This window comes from Drosophila erecta, unplaced genomic scaffold (assembly GCF_003286155.1).
Source record: "Drosophila erecta strain 14021-0224.00,06,07 unplaced genomic scaffold, DereRS2 tig00000055-arrow-pilon, whole genome shotgun sequence".
In the NCBI taxonomy this organism is placed as follows: Eukaryota; Metazoa; Arthropoda; class Insecta; order Diptera; family Drosophilidae; genus Drosophila; species Drosophila erecta.
The window spans coordinates 8802896-8822384 of NW_020825200.1; the positions used below are offsets into that span (position 1 = coordinate 8802896).

General features: G+C 46.1%; 4 protein-coding genes across 14 annotated transcripts in view; 2 read left to right on the forward strand and 2 right to left on the reverse strand.

Moving 5' to 3' along the window:
• The window catches only part of LOC6541282 (myocyte-specific enhancer factor 2), a 42813-nt gene extending 41023 nt beyond the window's left edge, over positions 1-1790 (forward strand). For 2 of the 8 annotated variants that reach the window (XM_026979719.1, XM_026979724.1), the window contains 3 exons: positions 74-507; positions 915-983; positions 1542-1790. In XM_026979719.1, the coding sequence (XP_026835520.1) occupies positions 74-507; positions 915-983; positions 1542-1687 (649 nt within the window). In that variant the 3' untranslated portion in view covers positions 1688-1790. The other 6 variants (XM_026979720.1, XM_026979721.1, XM_026979722.1 and 3 more) reach the window with 3 other exon arrangements.
• Positions 1791-4928: 3138 nt separating this feature from the next.
• LOC6541781 (electron transfer flavoprotein-ubiquinone oxidoreductase, mitochondrial) lies at positions 4929-7567 on the reverse strand. The gene is made up of 5 exons (XM_001969090.3): positions 7143-7567; positions 6807-7033; positions 6179-6750; positions 5667-6116; positions 4929-5600 (listed from the first exon to the last, which is right to left on the reverse strand). Exons 1-5 carry the CDS (start codon positions 7168-7170, stop codon positions 5063-5065), a joined length of 1815 nt encoding a protein of 604 aa, XP_001969126.1. The 5' UTR covers positions 7171-7567; the 3' UTR covers positions 4929-5062.
• Positions 7568-8178: 611 nt separating this feature from the next.
• On the reverse strand, positions 8179-12261 carry LOC6541511 (FMRFamide-related peptides). The gene is made up of 2 exons (XM_001969091.3): positions 12159-12261; positions 8179-9518 (listed from the first exon to the last, which is right to left on the reverse strand). Exon 2 carries the CDS (start codon positions 9516-9518, stop codon positions 8436-8438), a length of 1083 nt encoding a protein of 360 aa, XP_001969127.2. The 5' UTR covers positions 12159-12261; the 3' UTR covers positions 8179-8435.
• Positions 12262-15085: 2824 nt separating this feature from the next.
• LOC6541491 (putative fatty acyl-CoA reductase CG5065) lies at positions 15086-19469 on the forward strand. 4 transcript variants are annotated; one of them, XM_026978685.1, is made up of 6 exons: positions 15086-15218; positions 17207-17385; positions 17484-17577; positions 17675-17838; positions 18099-19142; positions 19208-19469. In XM_026978685.1, exons 2-6 carry the CDS (start codon positions 17219-17221, stop codon positions 19290-19292), a joined length of 1554 nt encoding a protein of 517 aa, XP_026834486.1. In that variant the 5' UTR covers positions 15086-15218; positions 17207-17218; the 3' UTR covers positions 19293-19469. The 4 variants fall into 4 exon arrangements, with proteins under 4 accessions (XP_026834486.1, XP_001969128.1, XP_026834487.1 ...); XM_001969092.3 differs by having other exon boundaries at positions 17210-17385; XM_026978686.1 differs by having other exon boundaries at positions 15094-15118.
• Positions 19470-19489: the final 20 nt, after the last annotated feature.

Consider the following 19489-nt stretch of genomic DNA (forward strand, 5'->3'; position numbering starts at 1 on the left):
GCCTCGTACAAGTTACCCCAGTATCGTACTTTTAATAGCTTATTGATAATGTTGTCATATCTCTGCTTCCCAGTCTCTCGCACCTGGCTGTCTCGAATAGCACGCCGCCGCCCGCCACCTCCCCCGTTTCCATAAAGGTCAAGGCTGAGCCGCAGTCGCCGCCGAGAGATCTTTCCGCCAGCGGCCATCAGCAGAACAGCAATGGTTCCACGGGCAGCGGCGGCTCCAGCAGCAGCACCAGTAGCAACGCCAGCGGTGGCGGAGGTGGAGCAGTAGGCGGTGGAGCCGTCAGCGCAGCCAATGTCATCACGCACTTGAACAACGTCAGTGTCCTGGCGGGAGGTCCTTCGGGGCAGGGCGGAGGAGGCGGTGGCGGAGGCGGCGGCGGCAGCAACGGGAACGTCGAGCAGGCCACCAATCTTAGCGTGCTGAGCCACGCGCAGCAACACCACCTGGTCATGCCCAACTCGCGCCCCTCGTCCACGGGCCACATCACACCCACTCCAGGTATGCATTTGATTCTTGCACCTTTATGCTCTCCTTTCCTTTGTTCTTTGACTTCTCCCTCGTGTTTGAAGGATTTCCGCTTGCGAAAATTGCTGCCGTTTGTCTACTAATTTATCTAGAGTTGCAAATTTATGAAATACAAAATGTTAATCTGTATAGCGGCATGTTTTTTAATGTTAAACGCTCTTTCCTTATCTCTCTGTTAACGTTTAATTTCCAGTGCCCAACGGGCGTATACTTAACTCAAGATTACGTATACGCCACGTTGTCCGTCGAGGCACTTTGATTTTCGTTTTCTCTCACTTGCAACCTGCCGTTCTAATATTGTTACTATATAATACGATTGTCTTTTTTTGCATTAACCCACAACGACAACGACAACAACTACAATGTGTGGTAATATTTAGGGCATGATAAGTATGAAGGATATCCGTACCGCGCGCTAATGGGACATAATCCTAGATGGAATTTTGCCGGTAAATTGGCCACAAACGAAATACATCAAATACATTCAGACACACACATACACATACACATATACAAGCATACAAGCACCTATATATACGCATACATACAAAACTATAGACCATATCTTCTAAATGCAACAAAAACAAAATCGTTTTTAGAAACGGGGGCACTTGAAACCAAGTTTGATTTCGTCTAAGTTTCGGGAGCCTTTAAGCCTTTGTAAAATCCTACAGAAATTTTGTTTGGCTGCCTTTCGTTTTGATTTTTCTCCACTAACCACACAACCAAGCGATTTCCTGCTAACCACAAACACCACCTAAAGTTCTACAAGTCCCTTTAAGGTGGGAATTGAAATATAAACCTTATTTCTCGGGCCTTTGGGGACTTCTAGAACTGCAGGAGTCATAATCACAAACACAAGCTCACAACGGTCAGATGCTGAATGTCCGAGTGTCTGGCCACGCCCCGCCTGCCCTGAATGCCCGTCCGCCTGCCTTTGTCATACACATGCGACCTTGGATCAAATCAAACTAATAGCTTAACAGACTTCATTATCCTTAACGCAGGTGCGCCGAGCAGCGACCAGGATGTGCGTCTGGCAGCCGTCGCCGTGCAGCAGCAACAGCAGCAGCAGCATCAGCAGCAACAGCTGGGCGACTACGATGCCCCCAACCACAAACGGCCGAGAATATCGGGCGGATGGGGCACATAGCCGGCACGAGCTGCTGGTAGCAGCCACTACAAGCCACATCACAATAACCACACCGGCTGCAGCAGCATCAACGGCAGCAACACCAGCTGCAGCACCCCCAACACCATCATCAGCAGCAGCAGCAGCAGTAGCAGCAACAGCAGCAGCAGCAGCAGCAGCAGTAGCAGCAACAGCAACAGCAACAAGAAGCCGGCCGAGTGCGACGACCTGGTCATGATGCCGCCACCGCCCCGTAAGGACATAGGTCGCAGCTCCTACAGCCTCCTGCAGTCCGGCTACGACTGCTATGGCCAGCAACTGACGGTGGCCTACGGAGCACAGCAGCATCCGTAGCCGCCACGTCCTCCGTTTCCGGACCAGTGCAATAGTTAAGAGAGAGGAAACTGGAGGCAGTTTTGTTTTGTTTTACGGATTAAGCGAACAGTGACAGTGTCATATCTATAGTTATTGTAACTTAAATGAATTACGATTACACATCTACGGTAATAGTTATAATTTTAAATTATAAACGCAGTGCTGGCGGTGCTGCCGCCGCATCCTGCCGAGAAATTTGAGCAGGTTAGAGTGTTGAGCTGATTTAGTTTAGTTACAATTACAAATACAGTTACGAGTATGGTTAAAGTTAATGTTAAATCTAATCTTAGGCAAAACTGATGCAGACAAACAAAAAAGCAAAAAACAAAACGGAAGCGATTGATGAAAGAGCTCTTTATGCTGTACATATTTGATTTTAGTGTCATAAGTTTTAAACTTAGTTCGTAGGGAACTACGAGATACGTAAACCATGCAAGTCATACGATGAAACGATTGAGAAACTCTAAGCAAAACACAGACCCTCACGCAGATGTACTCAGTGTTCTATCATAATTTGTAATTTTGTGCAATTAATCGTCAATTTTTAGTTCTGTTCTATGCACACGCTCTTCAGAGCGTTTGGTTCCCCATCGAACCAAATACGATTTTTGATGGTTGGTTTAATTGATTTAAGCCAAAATCACAGCCTTGTGCAAGTGCGCATACACACATTATGATTTAGTTTAGTTCCGATTTAAGCGATTATTTAATAGACACCTTTATCTTCATCTCTTAAGCGAAACGAAGTCATAATTTGTAATTTAAATTTAAAGTGGATTTCTATTCAATTTGAAGTGTTTCAAATTCTTGTGCCTAAGTTTTTTGTATTTTTTACATTTAAATGCAGTTTGTAAAACAACAACAATCGCAACAGCAGCAACAACTCAACAAAATATAATTTAAATAAAATTATTCAAGAAATTTTTCGTTCTCGTCGCTGTTTATTTGATTAATCCATATCTTTATTTGCTCTCTGTACAATTCGCCCGGCCATATTTAAACAGGCCACATACATAAAACAGTGGGCGTGTCTGCGCCTGTGTCAATGTCAATTGCCCATTTCGAAATTGCCAATATTTGGCTAACGGGGTAAACGCGCCCGCCAATATTTGCACTGGCCACATGACCTGTTGCACTTTATACAGCAGCGCGAAACGGCGCAAACAAAAAGAGTTAAATATTTTATGTATATTTGTATTTGATATAGGGCTGCATCAGCTGTGCATATTTGAGTACAGTACGCGAACAATGCAGGTGCAGCCGGCGGCAAGCATTAACAATAAGCAAACACACACTCTACAGGTTTCCCCATTGAACAAGCTTTACAACACCTACATATGTAAGCAGATTGAGCCGATTTGAGCAGATCGAACGGATCGGTGCGAAATTATACGTCTACCAGCACGAGAAAGATATTTTCTAGCCATATATATTATCGTACGATATATACACTAAGCAAGTTGCCGCGGTTCCCCGAACCGAAGCGCACTTTTAGGATGAGCAAGATAGTTACCCTGGACCCAGTGTGAAATACACGTAGTGAGTCCACAGAGCAGTCCAGTCCATTCCATGGCAAAGGTTTTCCAGTAACGCCGAGACCAGCTAAAGCTGGCCTGTTCGTTGTTGGTGTTTATATTATATATATATATGATGTACATAAGTATTATATGTGAATATCTGTGGGCTATGTACTTGTTGCACCACTGAATGTTGTAAGCCGAACCCATGTTGACCCCCAATGATTTTCATATGATTTGCAGAACTTTTCGAATTTTCCCATATCTATCATTTTCATTAGGACCTCGTTCTGTTTATGTACATAGGATCCTGCTAAATAACTTCACTGTGTAGTGTTGCCTTAAAAACAGTGCCTCTTTTTGATGAACAAACAGATACATGAAGAAGTAACTGATATAACTGAATGTTGTACCAATGTTGATTGCAAATGATAATGATAACGAACAACTTGATGGTGAAAAATTTCAATACAGGTGTTAATTGTGCTATTTAAGTAAGCGTAGATAAATCGGTAACTGATATTAACCTAATACAATCCTAGTGAAATCCCGAAAGAGATAACCTCCACTAAGCAGCACGTAATGTACAAAGGGTCGTTTCGATTGGCATTGCATGAGGAAGGCTTACCCAGAAACCCATAAATGTAGTCTAGTTAAATTAAAGAGAGAGTTTATATTGATTGGAGTATATTTGAGTATATTTGATCGACGCACTGTACAGTTGACTGTCTAAAGGACGTCCTACGGTCACAGGGACCACTCACAGCACAGAAGTAATCCAGACGTCGCGATCTGCAAACAGGTCGTCCAGAGTGTAAATTCGTATTCGCTGTACCTTTAGGATAGAACAACCTAGATAAAATGTTACACCTACGCACTGTTGTAATGAAATTTATGTGGCACTCCACAAGCATCATATAATAGTTATTCAAAGACTTGTGCTTGAACTCACTTAGAGAATATTGAGGGCATATATGTATGTTCAGCTAAACTATAGATAGGTCCGGGAGTGATATGCGGATAGGCACAAGGATTGGGTAGCATTTCAGAGAGAGGAGGGTCACCTACTTCAGTGTATCCATTGATGTGTCTGTTCTAATAACCATATACAACTGAATCGTAACTCTAGGCTAATGACATGCAACCGTTTTGGTGAAAAACAAGATAGTACATTATACATGCATATATATGTGAAACTATATAAAGAGAAACAAGTTTTATCCGTGCACTGAATATGAAAGGTTTTTGAAATTGACAAATTGATTGTGGATTCAATATTTACCTATTAAGTTGGTGTTTTAAACAGAAAAAAAAACGAGAACAAAACCAAACAAATGATAGTAGAACATTTTAAATAAAACCTTTTTGGCAACTGACTGTCTGGCTTTTACTACAATTTTATTGCAACTTTAGGCTTATTTCCGAATCATAAGTTCAAATTCTCAACTTTAATAACTAGTGAAATGCAATTGCGGTACACGGATTGGCTGGGATGATAATCCTTTCACATGCCGTTGTAGGCGGGACCGCCACCTCCCTCGGGCACCACCCAGTTGATGTTCTGCTTGGGGTCCTTGATATCACAGGTCTTGCAGTGGATGCAGTTCTGAGCGTTAATTTGCAGCTTCATGTTGCCGCCCTCCTCATTGGGCACGTACTCGTACACGCCGGCTGGGCAGAATCTCTGCTCGGGTCCCTCGTACAGCGCCAAATTATGATCCACAGGGATGCGGTCGTCCTTGAGCGTGAGATGGGCGGGCTGGTCGCCTTCGTGGTTTGTGCCCGTGAGTGCCACCGAAGACAGCAGATCGAAGGAGATCTTGCCATCGGGCTTGGGGTAAACAATGGGCTGGCAGGAGCTGGCTGGCTGCAGGGACTCGTGATCCTGGGGACCGTGTTTTAGGGTCCATGGTTCCCGGCCGCCCATGAAAATGGAGAAGCCACTGAGCACAAGGCCACCGTACAGGCCCAATGGATTGTGGAAAGAAGGGTGGACATTTCGCACGCTGTACAGATCCTTCCATACAAAGGAGTTCTTGATTCTGGGAAAAAACATTTTGTTGGTTACTTAATATTGTGTCTTTCTGCCTGCAAGACTCTAAGCTTACTTCTCCGCGTAGCCTGTGGGTTCCACACCAGCCGTCGATTGTGCGTCCGCATTGATGGCTTCAAGTGCACTCTCCGCCGCCAGCATGCCGCTCTTCATCGCGTAATGGGAGCCCTTAATGCGAGGAACATTCAAGAAGCCAGCACTGCAGCCCACAAGGCAACCTCCCGGGAACGATAGCTTCTGGGGCAGACTTTGGAAGCCACCCTCATTGATGGCGCGTGCCCCATAGGCAATTCGAGTGGCTCCCTCGAAGACGTGTCGCACCTTGGGATGCGTCTTGAATCGCTGGAACTCCTGGAAGGGACTGAGCCAGGGATTCTTGTAGTTCAAGCCCACCACAAAGCCAACTGCGATGGTGGGTGTGGGCTCGTTCAAATGGTACAAGAAGGAGCCGCCATATGTGAAGCGGTCCAGAGGCCAGCCAATGGTGTGCTCCACCAAACCAGGTCTGGAGAAGAAGATAAGTAGGGGTAACACTTGTTGTTTAGGTAACTTCTTTTAGCCACTCACTGATGCTTCTCGGGGGCAATCTCCCAGACCTCCTTTAGACCGATACCGTAGGCCTGTGGTTCGCTGCCCTCGTTCAGTCCGAACTTCTGCATAATCTGCTTGGTCAGGTGACCACGACAGCCTTCGGCAAAAATCGTAGTCTTGGCGTGCAATTCCATGCCACGTGCAAAGGTGTCTTTGGGAGCACCGCTCTTGGCAATGCCCACGTCGTTGGTGGCAATGCCCTTGACACTGCCATCCTCGTGAAACAGCACCTCGGAAGCAGCACAGCCGGGATAGATCTCTACGCCTAGTGCCTCCGCCTGATCCCCAAGCCACTTGACCAGGTGTCCCAGGCGAACTACGTAGTTGCCATGGTTGTCCATGGGCCAGCCCTTAAAGACCGGAATGGAGATGCGGCCGGATCCGGTGAGGAAGGAGAAGGTATCCTTGGTCACGGGTGTGTTAAGCGGAGCTCCCTGCTCCTGCCAGTCTGGGATTAGCTCGTTCAAAGAGATAGGATCTATGACGGCGCCGGAGAGAATATGTCCGCCAACTTCGGCGGCCTTTTCCACCACGCAGACGCGAATTTCCTACAAACAAGCGGGTGCTCATTGGGCGTCCGATGGCCATATAGAGACTTACATACCTGATCCTTTTCCGCCGCCAGTTGCTTCGCCCGAATAGCCGCCGACATGCCGGCAGGTCCTCCACCCACGATCACCAGGTCCACCTCCTCGACGCAGCGCTCCATGTCCACTTCCGTCCAGCGCTCATCCTTCTCGCGGGGATTCAGCGTATAGTGGGTGGTGATCCTGGGATATTTGGCCACATCGGAGATGCTGCGAGCCAGGGCAGGGTTGAAGAGTCTCCGGACTAGATGGAGATAGATCATTGTATAATCGGGCGATTTTATGGGTTTGTGGGTCTATCGACATCTTTGCGGTTATGTAATGACTGAAATGTGGGTTCTGGGAACACTTACCGCTGTGCATTTTCAAGAGTGCCGACATTTTCAGCTCTTTTTTTTGCTGCTAATACCGATTTAGCAGTGGGAAGAGTTCTGGGCTCTGAGTTCTTGCAGAAGTGCACCGTAAACTGTTCCTATTTAAGTAAGTATGTATGATATTGTGTTTATTCCAATCCAAAACACAACACGAACAACAAGATCGGTGCAACAAGTTGGACTTTGGACCCGTCCACCCGATGACGTAGCTCCGTCCAAAGTTCGTTGGCAGTATTTACTGTTCGCTTATGAGTATTCAGCACTCGAGATTACCAACTTGGAATACAAATAAACTGATCAAACTGAAAAATTAAAGCTGTTTGGTTTCTATTCTCAACCAGCGGTTTCTTATGCTTACAGCTGGGCGATAAGAATGAGTGGTACTAAAAATGACCACTCTCCGCGGACTCGACCCATCTTGATAAACTGGTATACACGCAATTCTAGCGATGACACAAACCGGAACAGAGTTGTAAAGCATTTGAGGTCCTTACAATTTAAGACTTGAAAACAGGTTCCATATTATTCCTTTTGGCTAAAAGCAAATCTTTTGAAAAAAAAGATTTCAATAAATATGCTATTAAATCATCAGCTGAACATTTTCTTGAGGAAAGCAAGACTACAAATTTTGGAAAAAAAGATTGTCTACACTGAAGTCCTTAATGCAATACATATATTTTTAATAATGATCCATCCTAATTTAAATTAAATAACATAAATAGGTGATAAATTAAAAATTTAAACGATACGATTTTTTAGGAAATTTCTTGATGTTTCTCAGTGTTCAGTGTAAAATTTATTTTAATGGCCTTAAAAAAAATAGTTGGTTTTGATAAAATAATAGCGCATGTAGACATACTTGTATTTCCATATTGCAAAACAGCAAACAAAAATTTACCTGATTAATAGAGGAAACTACTATAGTAGTAGACCTACAGATTTCCAGTCAAGAAAAATAACCCTCAAAATGAAATGCTTTCAGACGTTTTGAGTGCTCATTAATTTGATTTAATAAAGCAATCTTTATTTAAAATGTTGGCAAACGATTCTATTCACGCCAATTTCAATTTCTTCAGTATTACACTAGGTATTTATAGATAGGATAAGAACTTCAAAGCACGGTGAATTTTTAATCCAGCCCATTCATTAAAAATTCATAGTTCAGACATTAGTCAGGAGTTCGTGTTAGGAGGGGAGTATACGTATTTCAATTTAGATCCTTGCGTCTGTTTGTCAATATCTATTTACAAGGAGGCGTCCCGCAGGACTCCTTCACTGGCCGAAGAACTGATCCTGTTCCACACTGCCGTCCTCCGTGGTGGTCGCCTGTCCGTCGCTCTTCACCTGCTGATCCTGCTGATCCTGCAGCTCCTGTTTCTTGAACAGCTCCGTCATGGCCTTGTCCACTGGACTGCGTTCACCTAGATTGCCTTGAATGGGCTTGGTTTGCTTGGATTCGGGAGCCTCCGGCTTCACGCTCTTACCGAAGCGAATAAAGTTTGAGTCCATCTTCCCGGATCGCACAAAGTCCTGCGGAGCAGAGCGCCCGAAGCGCATGAAGTTGTCTGGGCGACCGAATCGCATGAAATCCTGTTTGGGACTGCGAAGCTCCTCGTGGGGACTGCGTCCGAAGCGCATGAAATTGTCGGAGCGTCCGAACCTCATGAAGTCCTCGGCGGGAGTGCGTCCAAACCTCATGAAATCCTCGGCCGGAGTGCGTCCAAATCTCATGAAATCCTGCTTGGGATCTCGTCCAAATCTCATGAAATCCTGCTTAGGATCTCGACCGAATCTCATGAAATCCTGCTTGGGATCTCGGCCGAATCTCATTAAGTCCTGCTTGGGATCCCTGCCAAACCTCATGAAGTCCTGTTTCGGATCCCGACCGAACCGCATAAAGTCCTGCTTGGGATCTCTGCCATATCGATCCATGGCTGCCCGCTTGGCCATGCCCTCCAGTTCATCCGAGCCGCCATAGCTGCCCTCCGGAGGCAGTTGCTCCGCCTGCCGCTTTCCGAAGTGCATGAAGTTGTCCTGCACGGACCTCCGCTTGGCCTCCAGTTCGGGATCGTACTTGTAGCGCGGCTTCCGGCCGTGTTTCTGGAAGTGCAGGACTACGGCATTCTTCGAGTAGTCGATGCCAATCACGGATATGGGGTGCCGGAACTCCAGCTCCGCCCTCTCGGTCTGATCGTTGCCGAGCAGTGCATCTACCAGGTCATTGTCCTGCGGAGTACTGACCTCCGGTTCAGTGTCCTGCAACGAGTTGCCATAGTTGGGCGTTTCGATGATCTCGCTGTGGATGGCCGACTGCATCTGGTACAGCGCCAGCAGGAACATCAAGGCAATGCCCATCTGCAAGGATAAGAAAGGAGTGACGGCAGGATAATTATGAGACGGCGACAGCTCGCGTTATCTATTGCAACTTTTAATCACATTAAGACCGTTCGTTTTACTTAGGGTAACAGTAGCCACCAGACAAAGTGTCCTGCTAATTAACCATCATGATATTTATGGCCAGATCTGTTGGGCCGCCGCGTAAAAAGTTATCCAGCAGCATTAAAACCACCACAATGGCATGGCACGACAATGGGTCCTCGCACACACACACACACACGCACTTAGCCACCCACTCAGGCACCCACATTGGCATATAACCAGGTTTACAGGCATTAACACTTGTTCGGGCAAGTTGGCCGGGCGGCCAAGTGGGCGATGAAAGGAAGTGCCAGGGGAGCCGTTGATGTATGGCGTCCGGACGAGGACGACGACGGCAACTCCATTAGAGATGCAAATGATTATGGCTTTTGGATATGGTGACGGCTCAGCCTGCAAGGCCTGCTCAAGGCAAGCTGATCCACTGAGTGCCGTGTCAGCGCATCGTGGTCGTGGCATGTGCAACAGGTTGCAGGTAGCAGGACCAGGAGCAGTCTTCAAAATTGAATAGCCAGGTCCATTCGGAGTGGTGCAAAAGCTACTAAAATCTACTCCACTTTCTTCTGTCTGATGTGACTGACGCCATAAGGCATTGGGGTCACACTGCATTGTAGCTATCTTGGCTAAGATCACTAAATGCATGTCTGCTCTAAGGTATTTTCAACCGACGACATAACTATTGCATTAGTCATTAAATTTTAATTAGCGCTTAAAAATCTGGCCATCATGCTAATGATGGGCCAACTTTCTGCAAGCCCTGTTAATATTGGGATATAACTAACAAAGCTTTATGCTAATGCCACTTGTTCGCTTCTCAACTCATAGATATTCATCATCATTATTATGTGCCATCTTTATGTGGCTGTATTTACTTTCTTTCGTTTTGGAAAATATTGAAATGTGTTTTGCGAGGTGTGCAACAAAGTTGCAGGAAGAGGAAAAATCAGCAGCAATCAGGGTTTTCCCAACCGCCAGCCAGTGGCCAATTAGCACTTCTGTGCCATCGATGTTTGAGTGCTCCGCTTGGATGAAATTAAAAACTTGCCCAGACAACTCACCACAAAAACTTGACCTCCAAGTTGCCGTCTGATGAGCAGACTTCGCAACTGCGAGCATTAACATACTTTCGGCGGTACTCGCTTAATTCGATGTCGGGGCAATCAGAGCCACATTCAGCCACATTCGAGTTTTCAAGAGTGCAAAGACGATGGCCCAGACAAACCGTCTGAAGATTTGCATACGCACTCCTCAGCCGTGTTTTAATGGCCAACAGCGTTGCAGTTGCAGTTGCAGTTGCATTTGCAGCCTAAAATGTGCGAGAGGTGAGGAAAACTCAAGGGTCCCATAAAAGAGGAAACAACTGGATATGTTGCAATACCCCTGCCGCGGGCCAAAATGTGACAGACAACCTCTCCAGTGGAGTCAGCAAGGAGTCAGCGAATTTGAAGTGGGTAGACAACAATTGCCAAACGTCTGATTGATTTGCGATGCCGAAATGTGCATTTAAAATTCATAATGTGCCGCGTTGCCTTGTTTGTTCTGGGCAGAAGGCTAAAAGTCGGGGGAACTAAGGAATGGGAGGTATCAATAACAAACTCGTTAATTCGCTTAGCCCGCGCAGGCAGCTGAAAGTTGGAAGCTGGAAGCTGGAGGATGGTAGATGGTAGATGGAAGATGAAACCCGGGATTCGGGACAGGCCTAAACTGATTTGCATGGCATATGCGATACGTTTGATATCTTTGAAGTAGCTGCCCTGGCAACACCTCCTGCCCGCACCACGGATCCCGGATTTGCAGGATTCATGCACGCGGAGCATATTACCCGTGGCGGGGCATTTAAATATCATTTGTCAGGCTGGTGCTGCAAATGTGGGACACCTCCGGAGACAAATGATGGGCTCGCTGAGCATTTCACTTGTCCACTGTCGGCGATAAATCAAAAATTGCACACGCTTCGCTGTGCGGCTCCTGAGGACCGGCAGTTAACACCACCATTTCCGCATTTTGCAGCGCAGGTGCGAATGCAAATGGAAAGCTAGCTCCGCCCTGGGACCCAAAAGTGCACTCATAAATATCTCAATTTGCCTTCATTAACCGAAATGGCTGTTACCATTCCCTGTGCCTGTCTGCTGGATACGAGGAAAACTATTTCCTGTTTGTTGGTTTTTCTTTTTTTGCTCACTCGAACTAATTTTACATGTGGGCCAGTCGAAAAGTTGATAAAACCGAAGTTGGCTTTAGTTGGGCCAACACTTTTTGGCCAATTAAAAATTACCCCGATTTGGGGATTATCGCATATTGTTTGACGCTCTTGGGATGCAAATCTATTAATGGACTCGAAACGGAAATGTCAAACCTCATATTTATTCAGAATATACCATAGTACTACAAAGTACTACATTATGCGTGAGTTATCAAAGTGATTTTAGCTAGTTAACACTACGCAGTGTCGCTTAAAGCAGGGGCTACTAATTGGCGGTGGGCTTTTCCAAAGAATGGTTCGATTGCTTGAGGCTCAGCACTGTTTTCACTATTTTCGCACAAAACCATGGCACTCACCTCTGAAACCTGTCCCTTTGCTGGAAACTAGAGTGAGTTCGGGTCTGGGGATCCTTTTGGGCCGCACACACACACACTTGTTGCCCGGTCGAAGGTGGAACAGTTCTGTGAGGATGTTTGGCGAAACATCCTGTTTTATATGCTGTGGCTCCTTTGTGTGCTGGCTGCGAAGGAGGCTGATGTTGAGGTGCCTGCGAGTGGGCGCGCGCAACAAGTGCTGCGGCAACATGTTGCCAGAGGACATTCAATGGAACTGATTTCCGCTGCAGTTTTTCCAGCCTTTAGAGCGCCAGTCAGCAGCACAGATTAGCAGGTGTGTTCTGTGCTGAAAAAACCTTGACAATGTCGGCAAATGGTCGCTGGTCAGCCGCTGATATGTTTGTTTTGCTTGTCAGCGGCTGTCAGCGGGACAAAAGGCCAAAACACAGACCGCATTCAAGCTGACTTATTAGCCAGAAGCAGCAAAGGAAGCAAAAAGAAGCGAAGGCAGCAAAAGCGGCAACAATGACGTAGCAACATTTCGACGCCAGTCTGCTGGCCACTCGAGCACCAAATTGTATGCAAATCGCCCACAATTGTTATGTTACGCCCACTTTTAAGTCGCGGGTGGGAGGAGCAGGGACATCCTGGTCGGGCACGTCCAATTAGCCTCGCAGCCAGTGGATCGACTACGTGTCCGTATGCGTTATAATTTGCCATTGCCGTCGCGGCGTTTATGTCGCTTTATGGCCCTGTAACCTGTAACGGGATACGTTGTGGCGCCTCTGGCATCTCATCCAGCACCCCAAACCACACACCATCCCCGCCAGCTTTTCAAGACTCGCCTCTTGGGTGGGGCTGAGAAACTGTTCAAAAGGCGGAAGTCTGTAATTACGGCCCGGCAAAAGGCCAAAGTTTCGGAGACGAGTCTCATCAATGGCATTTCGCTTTTGGCCAGCACGCATGACTGGGCAGAAATGTGTCGGGTTTTGGCCAGGTTTATTGGGTATCCACTGCGCTCTTTACGATCATCCAAATCAATATAAACACGCGCGGAAACCACGTATGCAGTTGGCTTCATTAGCATAAATAGATGCAAAAGTCGAAAATGAAAACGAATTAGAAGGCAATGTGATAAGCCCAGACTAGTTCAAGTTCAAATTTTGGTTTGGGGTTTGATGACCAGGCCAAGTCGTGTGCCAATCGCCCAGTTAAAAATAGTTCAGCTACACCATCATCTGGTCAAGAGAACTACGTTGCTTTGTAATCTATGGACTCACTCCATATAGCTTTATTGTTAATTCATTTGCATTTGAATTCCTTTCTATGTCTCAGAGCTATAAATATCTTCGAATTTAAATAAAATTTTATGTTTAATTCACTGTTGACTTTTGTTATTTGTAAGAGACCTCTATTTATGTAAGCCATTAAAACGTTAGGATTCTTTCATAACCCAAAGTGTGGGATAACTTCGGATTGAAGCCCATATTTAACTGCTAGTTAAATATTTGTTTATAAAAGCACAACTACAAACACTAAATACTTCTTTTTTAATTTAGTGGCTTATTGCAAGTATTTGTTTATGAATTTGTCTGCTTGTTGTTAGGTGATAATTAGATATTTTATCACGTACAAGGTCCGAACAATAAGCAACTTTTGTTAATAATCAAGACTAGTTTATTATAGTACGCAGTTAATAGCCTGAGTCTTTACTAACAGTGCAGCAATTAATTGATATAAAAGGTTAGGCATATTGATAAAAACATATTTATTAAAATATATTAAAGGGAAAGAATTCTTTTAACTTCGAGCCTACATGTGCAAATCACGTGGCAAATCTAGCCAAAACGCGAGGTTAGCAGAGGTCAAGTCAATGCCTCTGATGCCTCTTCGCACTTGGCCACTTTGGTTAGCCCGATTAGGTGCAGCCCTGGCTGGAAATAAAGCCAATAAAATGGATGCTGCGACGCGGTTTCGATGTCAATGCCATTACCAATTCGCGGCTGCCGCTCTTTTCCGTTTATTTTCCAATGGCATTTCTGTTTCGCTCTTGTGACCAACAACTGTAACTAACCAGATTCGTCTAATTAATGGCCAGCGCAAAGGGGATTTATGTGGGCCATAAAGCAAACTCAGGTAGCAGCTTTTCGCTGATCCACCCACCGATGCGGTTCGTTGGCATTAATGGTTGGAGCCAAGCTGATTTCCCTGCACTGAAGGCGGTCCACACTGCGTATGCGCAACGCTCGCTCTTCTGGCCCGAAAATTGAATGGCTTTGCTTTGGCTTGGAGGTCCAAACGCAATTGCATCACGTTCTAACTGCTTTCGGATGCATTGCCTCCTAAATTGAATGGTGAGTCGGTAAAGCGGGTGAACAAGTTCGTTTACTTAGAGCGCAGCGATGTGAGAAAACGGCGCTCAGTAGTTCGACCCCTGACCGTAAGGGGGGTAAAAGGGGTTAAGGGGTATTAAAGGGGGTTAAGGGGCTAAGGGGGGTCAGAAGAGGCCTAGTGGGAAACCCCTCGCCTGGCATAGCGTGTCACTCTGCTCGAGTGTCTCTCGGATTCGGAGATCTTTGCGTGCACCGAAAAAAAATAATCGAATATGTTAATCTTCTTACCTTACCATATCTGTTTAAATGTTTCGGTATATCAAAAATCACTTACAATACTAGGAAAAGAAAATATTTCATATTTTCCCACATAGAAAATAGCTGAACTTTGTATCCAACGAATCTTCATCGCACATACAAAACTCGCCGCAAAGATGTAAATATCTTTTTGACCCGAGAGGGGGGGCTTTTTTGTCGGTGTGCTAGCTTGGAAACTAGCTACCAGATATCGGAGTATCTGCATCTGTGTGTGCGCCAAACTAGCCGATGCGATACATGGTTTGGCCCAAAGTGGTTTTCGTTTTATTTTCTATTAGGTTGGCTGGGAGTGCGAGACTCTTTTCGTGATCAGTTTGTGTTTAGCATTCGGTGAGCGCGGGTCAACAGTATCTGAATCTGAATCTGAAACTGAGTCCGCAAAGTATCCAAGTATCTGCGTAAAAGGGTCTGCCATTGTTGCCAAGTGAAGGTGCGCTCGAATTGACACTATTAATTTAAACAGAAGTCGAAGCGGAAGATGGCTTTATGGTGGCATTATTGCAATTAGCATGCGAATCAAATGCGTTAACAAAGCCCAAGGCTCACTGAATTATTAATTTTATAAGAAACTCGAGTCGCAAAGGTGATGGGTCCTTGATGCCTGTATCTGCATATTCAACTATGTTACTCAACCACTGTATACCCGACAATTCGTGACTTAACCCCCTTGCATTCACGTCCACATCCACTCCTTGATTTTATTATCGCATTGTTGACATCTCCGAATGCTCCAAACTGGTTGTCTCCAGAAAAGAAGCCAAACATGCAAGCAAACCAAGGAGCACCGTGCGCTTTTCGGGTATTTCCAAATTGGGAAACCGGGATACGCCAGCCACCTGGACATTCTTTTGGAGCAAGTGCAGCTGTCGTCGGACATGCAATCAGCGTATCAAGTGCTATAAATTGCAGTCTGTAGTACCCGTGACTGGCGGAAAGTTGGGGCTCCTATCCCGAGAATCGTTTAATGGCTTTTGCCTATGGAGCGTTTAAGATGCCAACTCGATTGCCCCGGAGGAGATCTGAAATTGCAATAATTGCTGCTCAGCAAGTGTTTCAGAGATTAGCGGGTCAGCGGGTTGTGTGTGGCAATCCAATCTCTCGGCCGGGTTAGCACATGTCTGCCCTTTTCACTTTCGAAAATCACGTTCGCTGCCGCAGTCTTTGGTATCAGCAATGAACTAGGCTTCATGGCGCCGATCTTGGCCGCAGGCTTTCCATTCTTGGCCCAATGCTAAAGCCATTTAAAGCTTTTAATTTGAGACCAAGACATTCGGAATCGCCATAATACTGTAGCCTTAGTAATCGCGGCACTTTGTGGTTTGCTCTTTTATAGCTTTACGTCGGGTACTCCCATTTTCATCAGCACTTTGAACTGAATCATAAAATGGATATAAGTTTCAGATTGGCATAGGAACTTATACTCTATCAACTACCTCATCAAATATCATTCCGATTGAAAACTACTTTTCAAGACAAAAGTCCCAATATCAAGTACGGGTTAATTCGCCTTATTTTCTTTTTAAGAACTATGGCAATAGTTTATTTGCTTTTTTTAAAGAAAGTTTTTATTACAAACTAAACATTAATATTATAATTCTAATAAAAGGGTATCTAAGCCCAGAAGCTACATTCCTTTCTCGTCATGACTTCAGTTTCACTTGTCACCCCAACCCCATCTCATTGCTGGCCTGCTCCGCCAACCAGAAGATTATAGGTAGTCCAGCTTGTTAAGCGGGTCCAAGTCCGCGCCGTCTAATAACCAAGTGTGTGTCGAATGCGGGTCAATGTGTCAGCGGACCAACGGCTTTCGATCATGTTTAAGTCAGCGGAGTGGATGAAGGACGCAAGGTGCTCTGGGCATGCTCCACCGCCCATGGCAAGCTCATGGTGCGAATCGTGGGGCATGCGACATGTACATAGGCTTGGATGGAGATGGAGATGGGAATGGGGATGGGGATGGGGATGTGGCAATAGCTTAATTGGTGCCGTAACGCAAAATCGGTGTCGCTCCGCTTGCCCACTCGATGGTCACTGCGTTGACACTCAGAAACCCAGCCAGCCAGTTATGTGGCCACTGGCCAGTCAGTCAAACGTGGCCTAATCTGCAATTGTCGCTCCGACGGCTAACTGGTTGGTTGCCTCATACTCGGCTACGACCACTTTACAGCCAAGATCAAATGAAATTAAAAGTGCACTTGGCGGCTATGGCCATTACGTGGTCGCAGCCACATAAGTGTCCAAAAAGATCTAACAATGTCAACTCCATTTTAAAGATCATATTTCTGATAGTCATAGGTATTAAAGCAAGTGGTATTTACGAGATATAAAATCTATATCGAAGACAGTTAAAAGACAGTTCCTATAAAAAACACCATATTAAGATGCTTCAATATAACTCTTTAATCCCATGTGTGACAGAAGCTATTCGAGATGACCGCCAAGCCGAAGTTTGTTTACGAGAAGGATGACCTGGGCACCATTGGCGAGGTGGACGACAACGAGGTGGACCGCATTGCGGAGTGTTTCAAGGGACGCAGTCTGTTCATCACAGGAGGCACTGGGTTCCTGGGCAAGGTTTTGGTCGAGAAGTTGCTGCGGTGAGTGGGTGGAAAGTGGACGGGCCAGCTGGTCCGTACGTGGCCCCATTAATACCCATTATGTGCCATGGCTTATGCAATATTATTAATTCGTGCAGGTCGTGCGGTGGCCTAAAGCGCATTTATCTGCTCATCCGCCCCAAGAAGGGCAAGGATCCTCAGGAGCGCATTAAGGATATATTCCAGAATGTGGTAAGCAGGGTGGGAATTATGGAAACTATGAGAAATTATTGCACAGCATACGAAATTAATCAACTTACTTGTGGCGTGTGGTATGTGGTATGTGCAGCTTTTCGACCAGGTGAAGCAGATGCGTGGCGAGGAGCACATCCTGCAGCAGGTGGTGGCCATAGCCGGTGATGTCCTATCGCCTGGTCTGGGTATCTCCGAGAAGGATCTGGAAACTCTGCGCCAGGAGGTCTCCATTGTGTACCATTGTGCAGCTACAGTGCGGTTAGTATCTATCTACTTTCACAACTCACACTCAAAGAAATTCCGTTTCCTAACCTATGGCCCTGGTTAACTCTTAATAAATATAATAAAACAATTCTTTGGATCATTTTTTGATTTATATATATATTTATTAGATATATGTATAGGGAGTATATAGGCACATATATCAAATTTATTTGTAGCGCTCGAGAATCTTGTTCTCATCTTATGTCTACAGTTTTCCCACTAACTCTGCACGTTTATTCCATTTGCTTTGCCAGCTTTGATGAACCTCTCCGGAATGCCGTGTTCATGAACACACGCGGCACCAAGTACATGCTGGAGCTGGCTCAGACTTTGAAGCACCTGGACTTCTTCGCCTACTGCTCGACCGCCTACTGCCACCTGCATGTTAAGACGCTGTACGAGAAGCCCTACGATCCGCCAGCAGATCCGCACAAAGTGATGCAGGCATGCGAGTGGCTGACGGACGACGAGGTGGCCACCATCGAGCGCAAGGTGCTCGGGGATATCCCAAACACGTATGCCTACACCAAGTCCCTGGCCGAGGCGCTGGTGGTGGAGAAGTTCGATGAGCTTCCCGCTGTGATTCTGCGCCCATCAATCGTCATCCCCATATGGAAGGAGCCTATTCCCGGCTGGACGGACAACATTAATGGGCCCACCGGCCTGCTTATCGGAGCTGGAAAGGGTGTCATCCGCACCATGTACTGCAATTCATCCGGCTATGGTGATTTCCTGCCGGTGGACGTGGCTGTCAATGGTATTCTGGTGGCCAGCTGGAGGAACATAACAGCGGGCACAGATAAGACCAATCGGGTTGCACACATGACTTCCTCCAACGACATCAAAGTGTCTTGGGCGGAGATCATCGAGCTGGGTCGCTGGGTGATTGAGAACAAGGTGCCACTTAATGGCGTGGCTTGGTACCCAGGTGGCTCAATGAAGTCCAACTACTGGGTGCACTTCATCTGCATGGTGCTCTTCCAGTGGATGCCTGCTCTCTTTGTGGACGCTCTGCTCTGGATACTTCGCTATCCCCCGGTATTGTGCCGCGTCCAAAACCGCATCTACAAGGGATTCGAGGTATTCGAGTACTATGCCAACAATGTTTGGAACTTTGACAACTCGGAGGCGGTGAAGCTGCGCAAGCTGATGAACAACAAGGAACGGCGCACCTACGTGATCGAAAAGATCGAGCTGGATCTTATCGACTACTTCACCAACTGCGTTCTCTGCGCCCGACGCCTGATCCTCAAGGAGTCAGACGAATCAATTCCGGCCGCTAGGAGACACATGAAGGTGTAAGTATAGGCGGCGCAGATACAGAGTCCTTATCCGCCACTGATCATGATCATTTCTTTTCTAGAATGTGGGTGGTGGACAAGGTCTACAAGGGCATCTGGATCTTCGGCATCCTGTACATGCTCTATAGGTGCTTCTTCGCGGGCTAAAATCCGTCCGGATGGAATGCCTATTTAAGAGCTGGAAACCAAAAGATGTGCCCTGCCCCAAGCCGTAGCTGTTATGTTTTCTCTAGGACCTAAGTTTTCTAGTTTTAGGAGGTGCTGTTGGATGATAAGTATTTTACTTGTTTTTAAAGGCAGCGAATAAAAAATTTGGTTTATGTATTGCGACGAGTTTTTAAGAG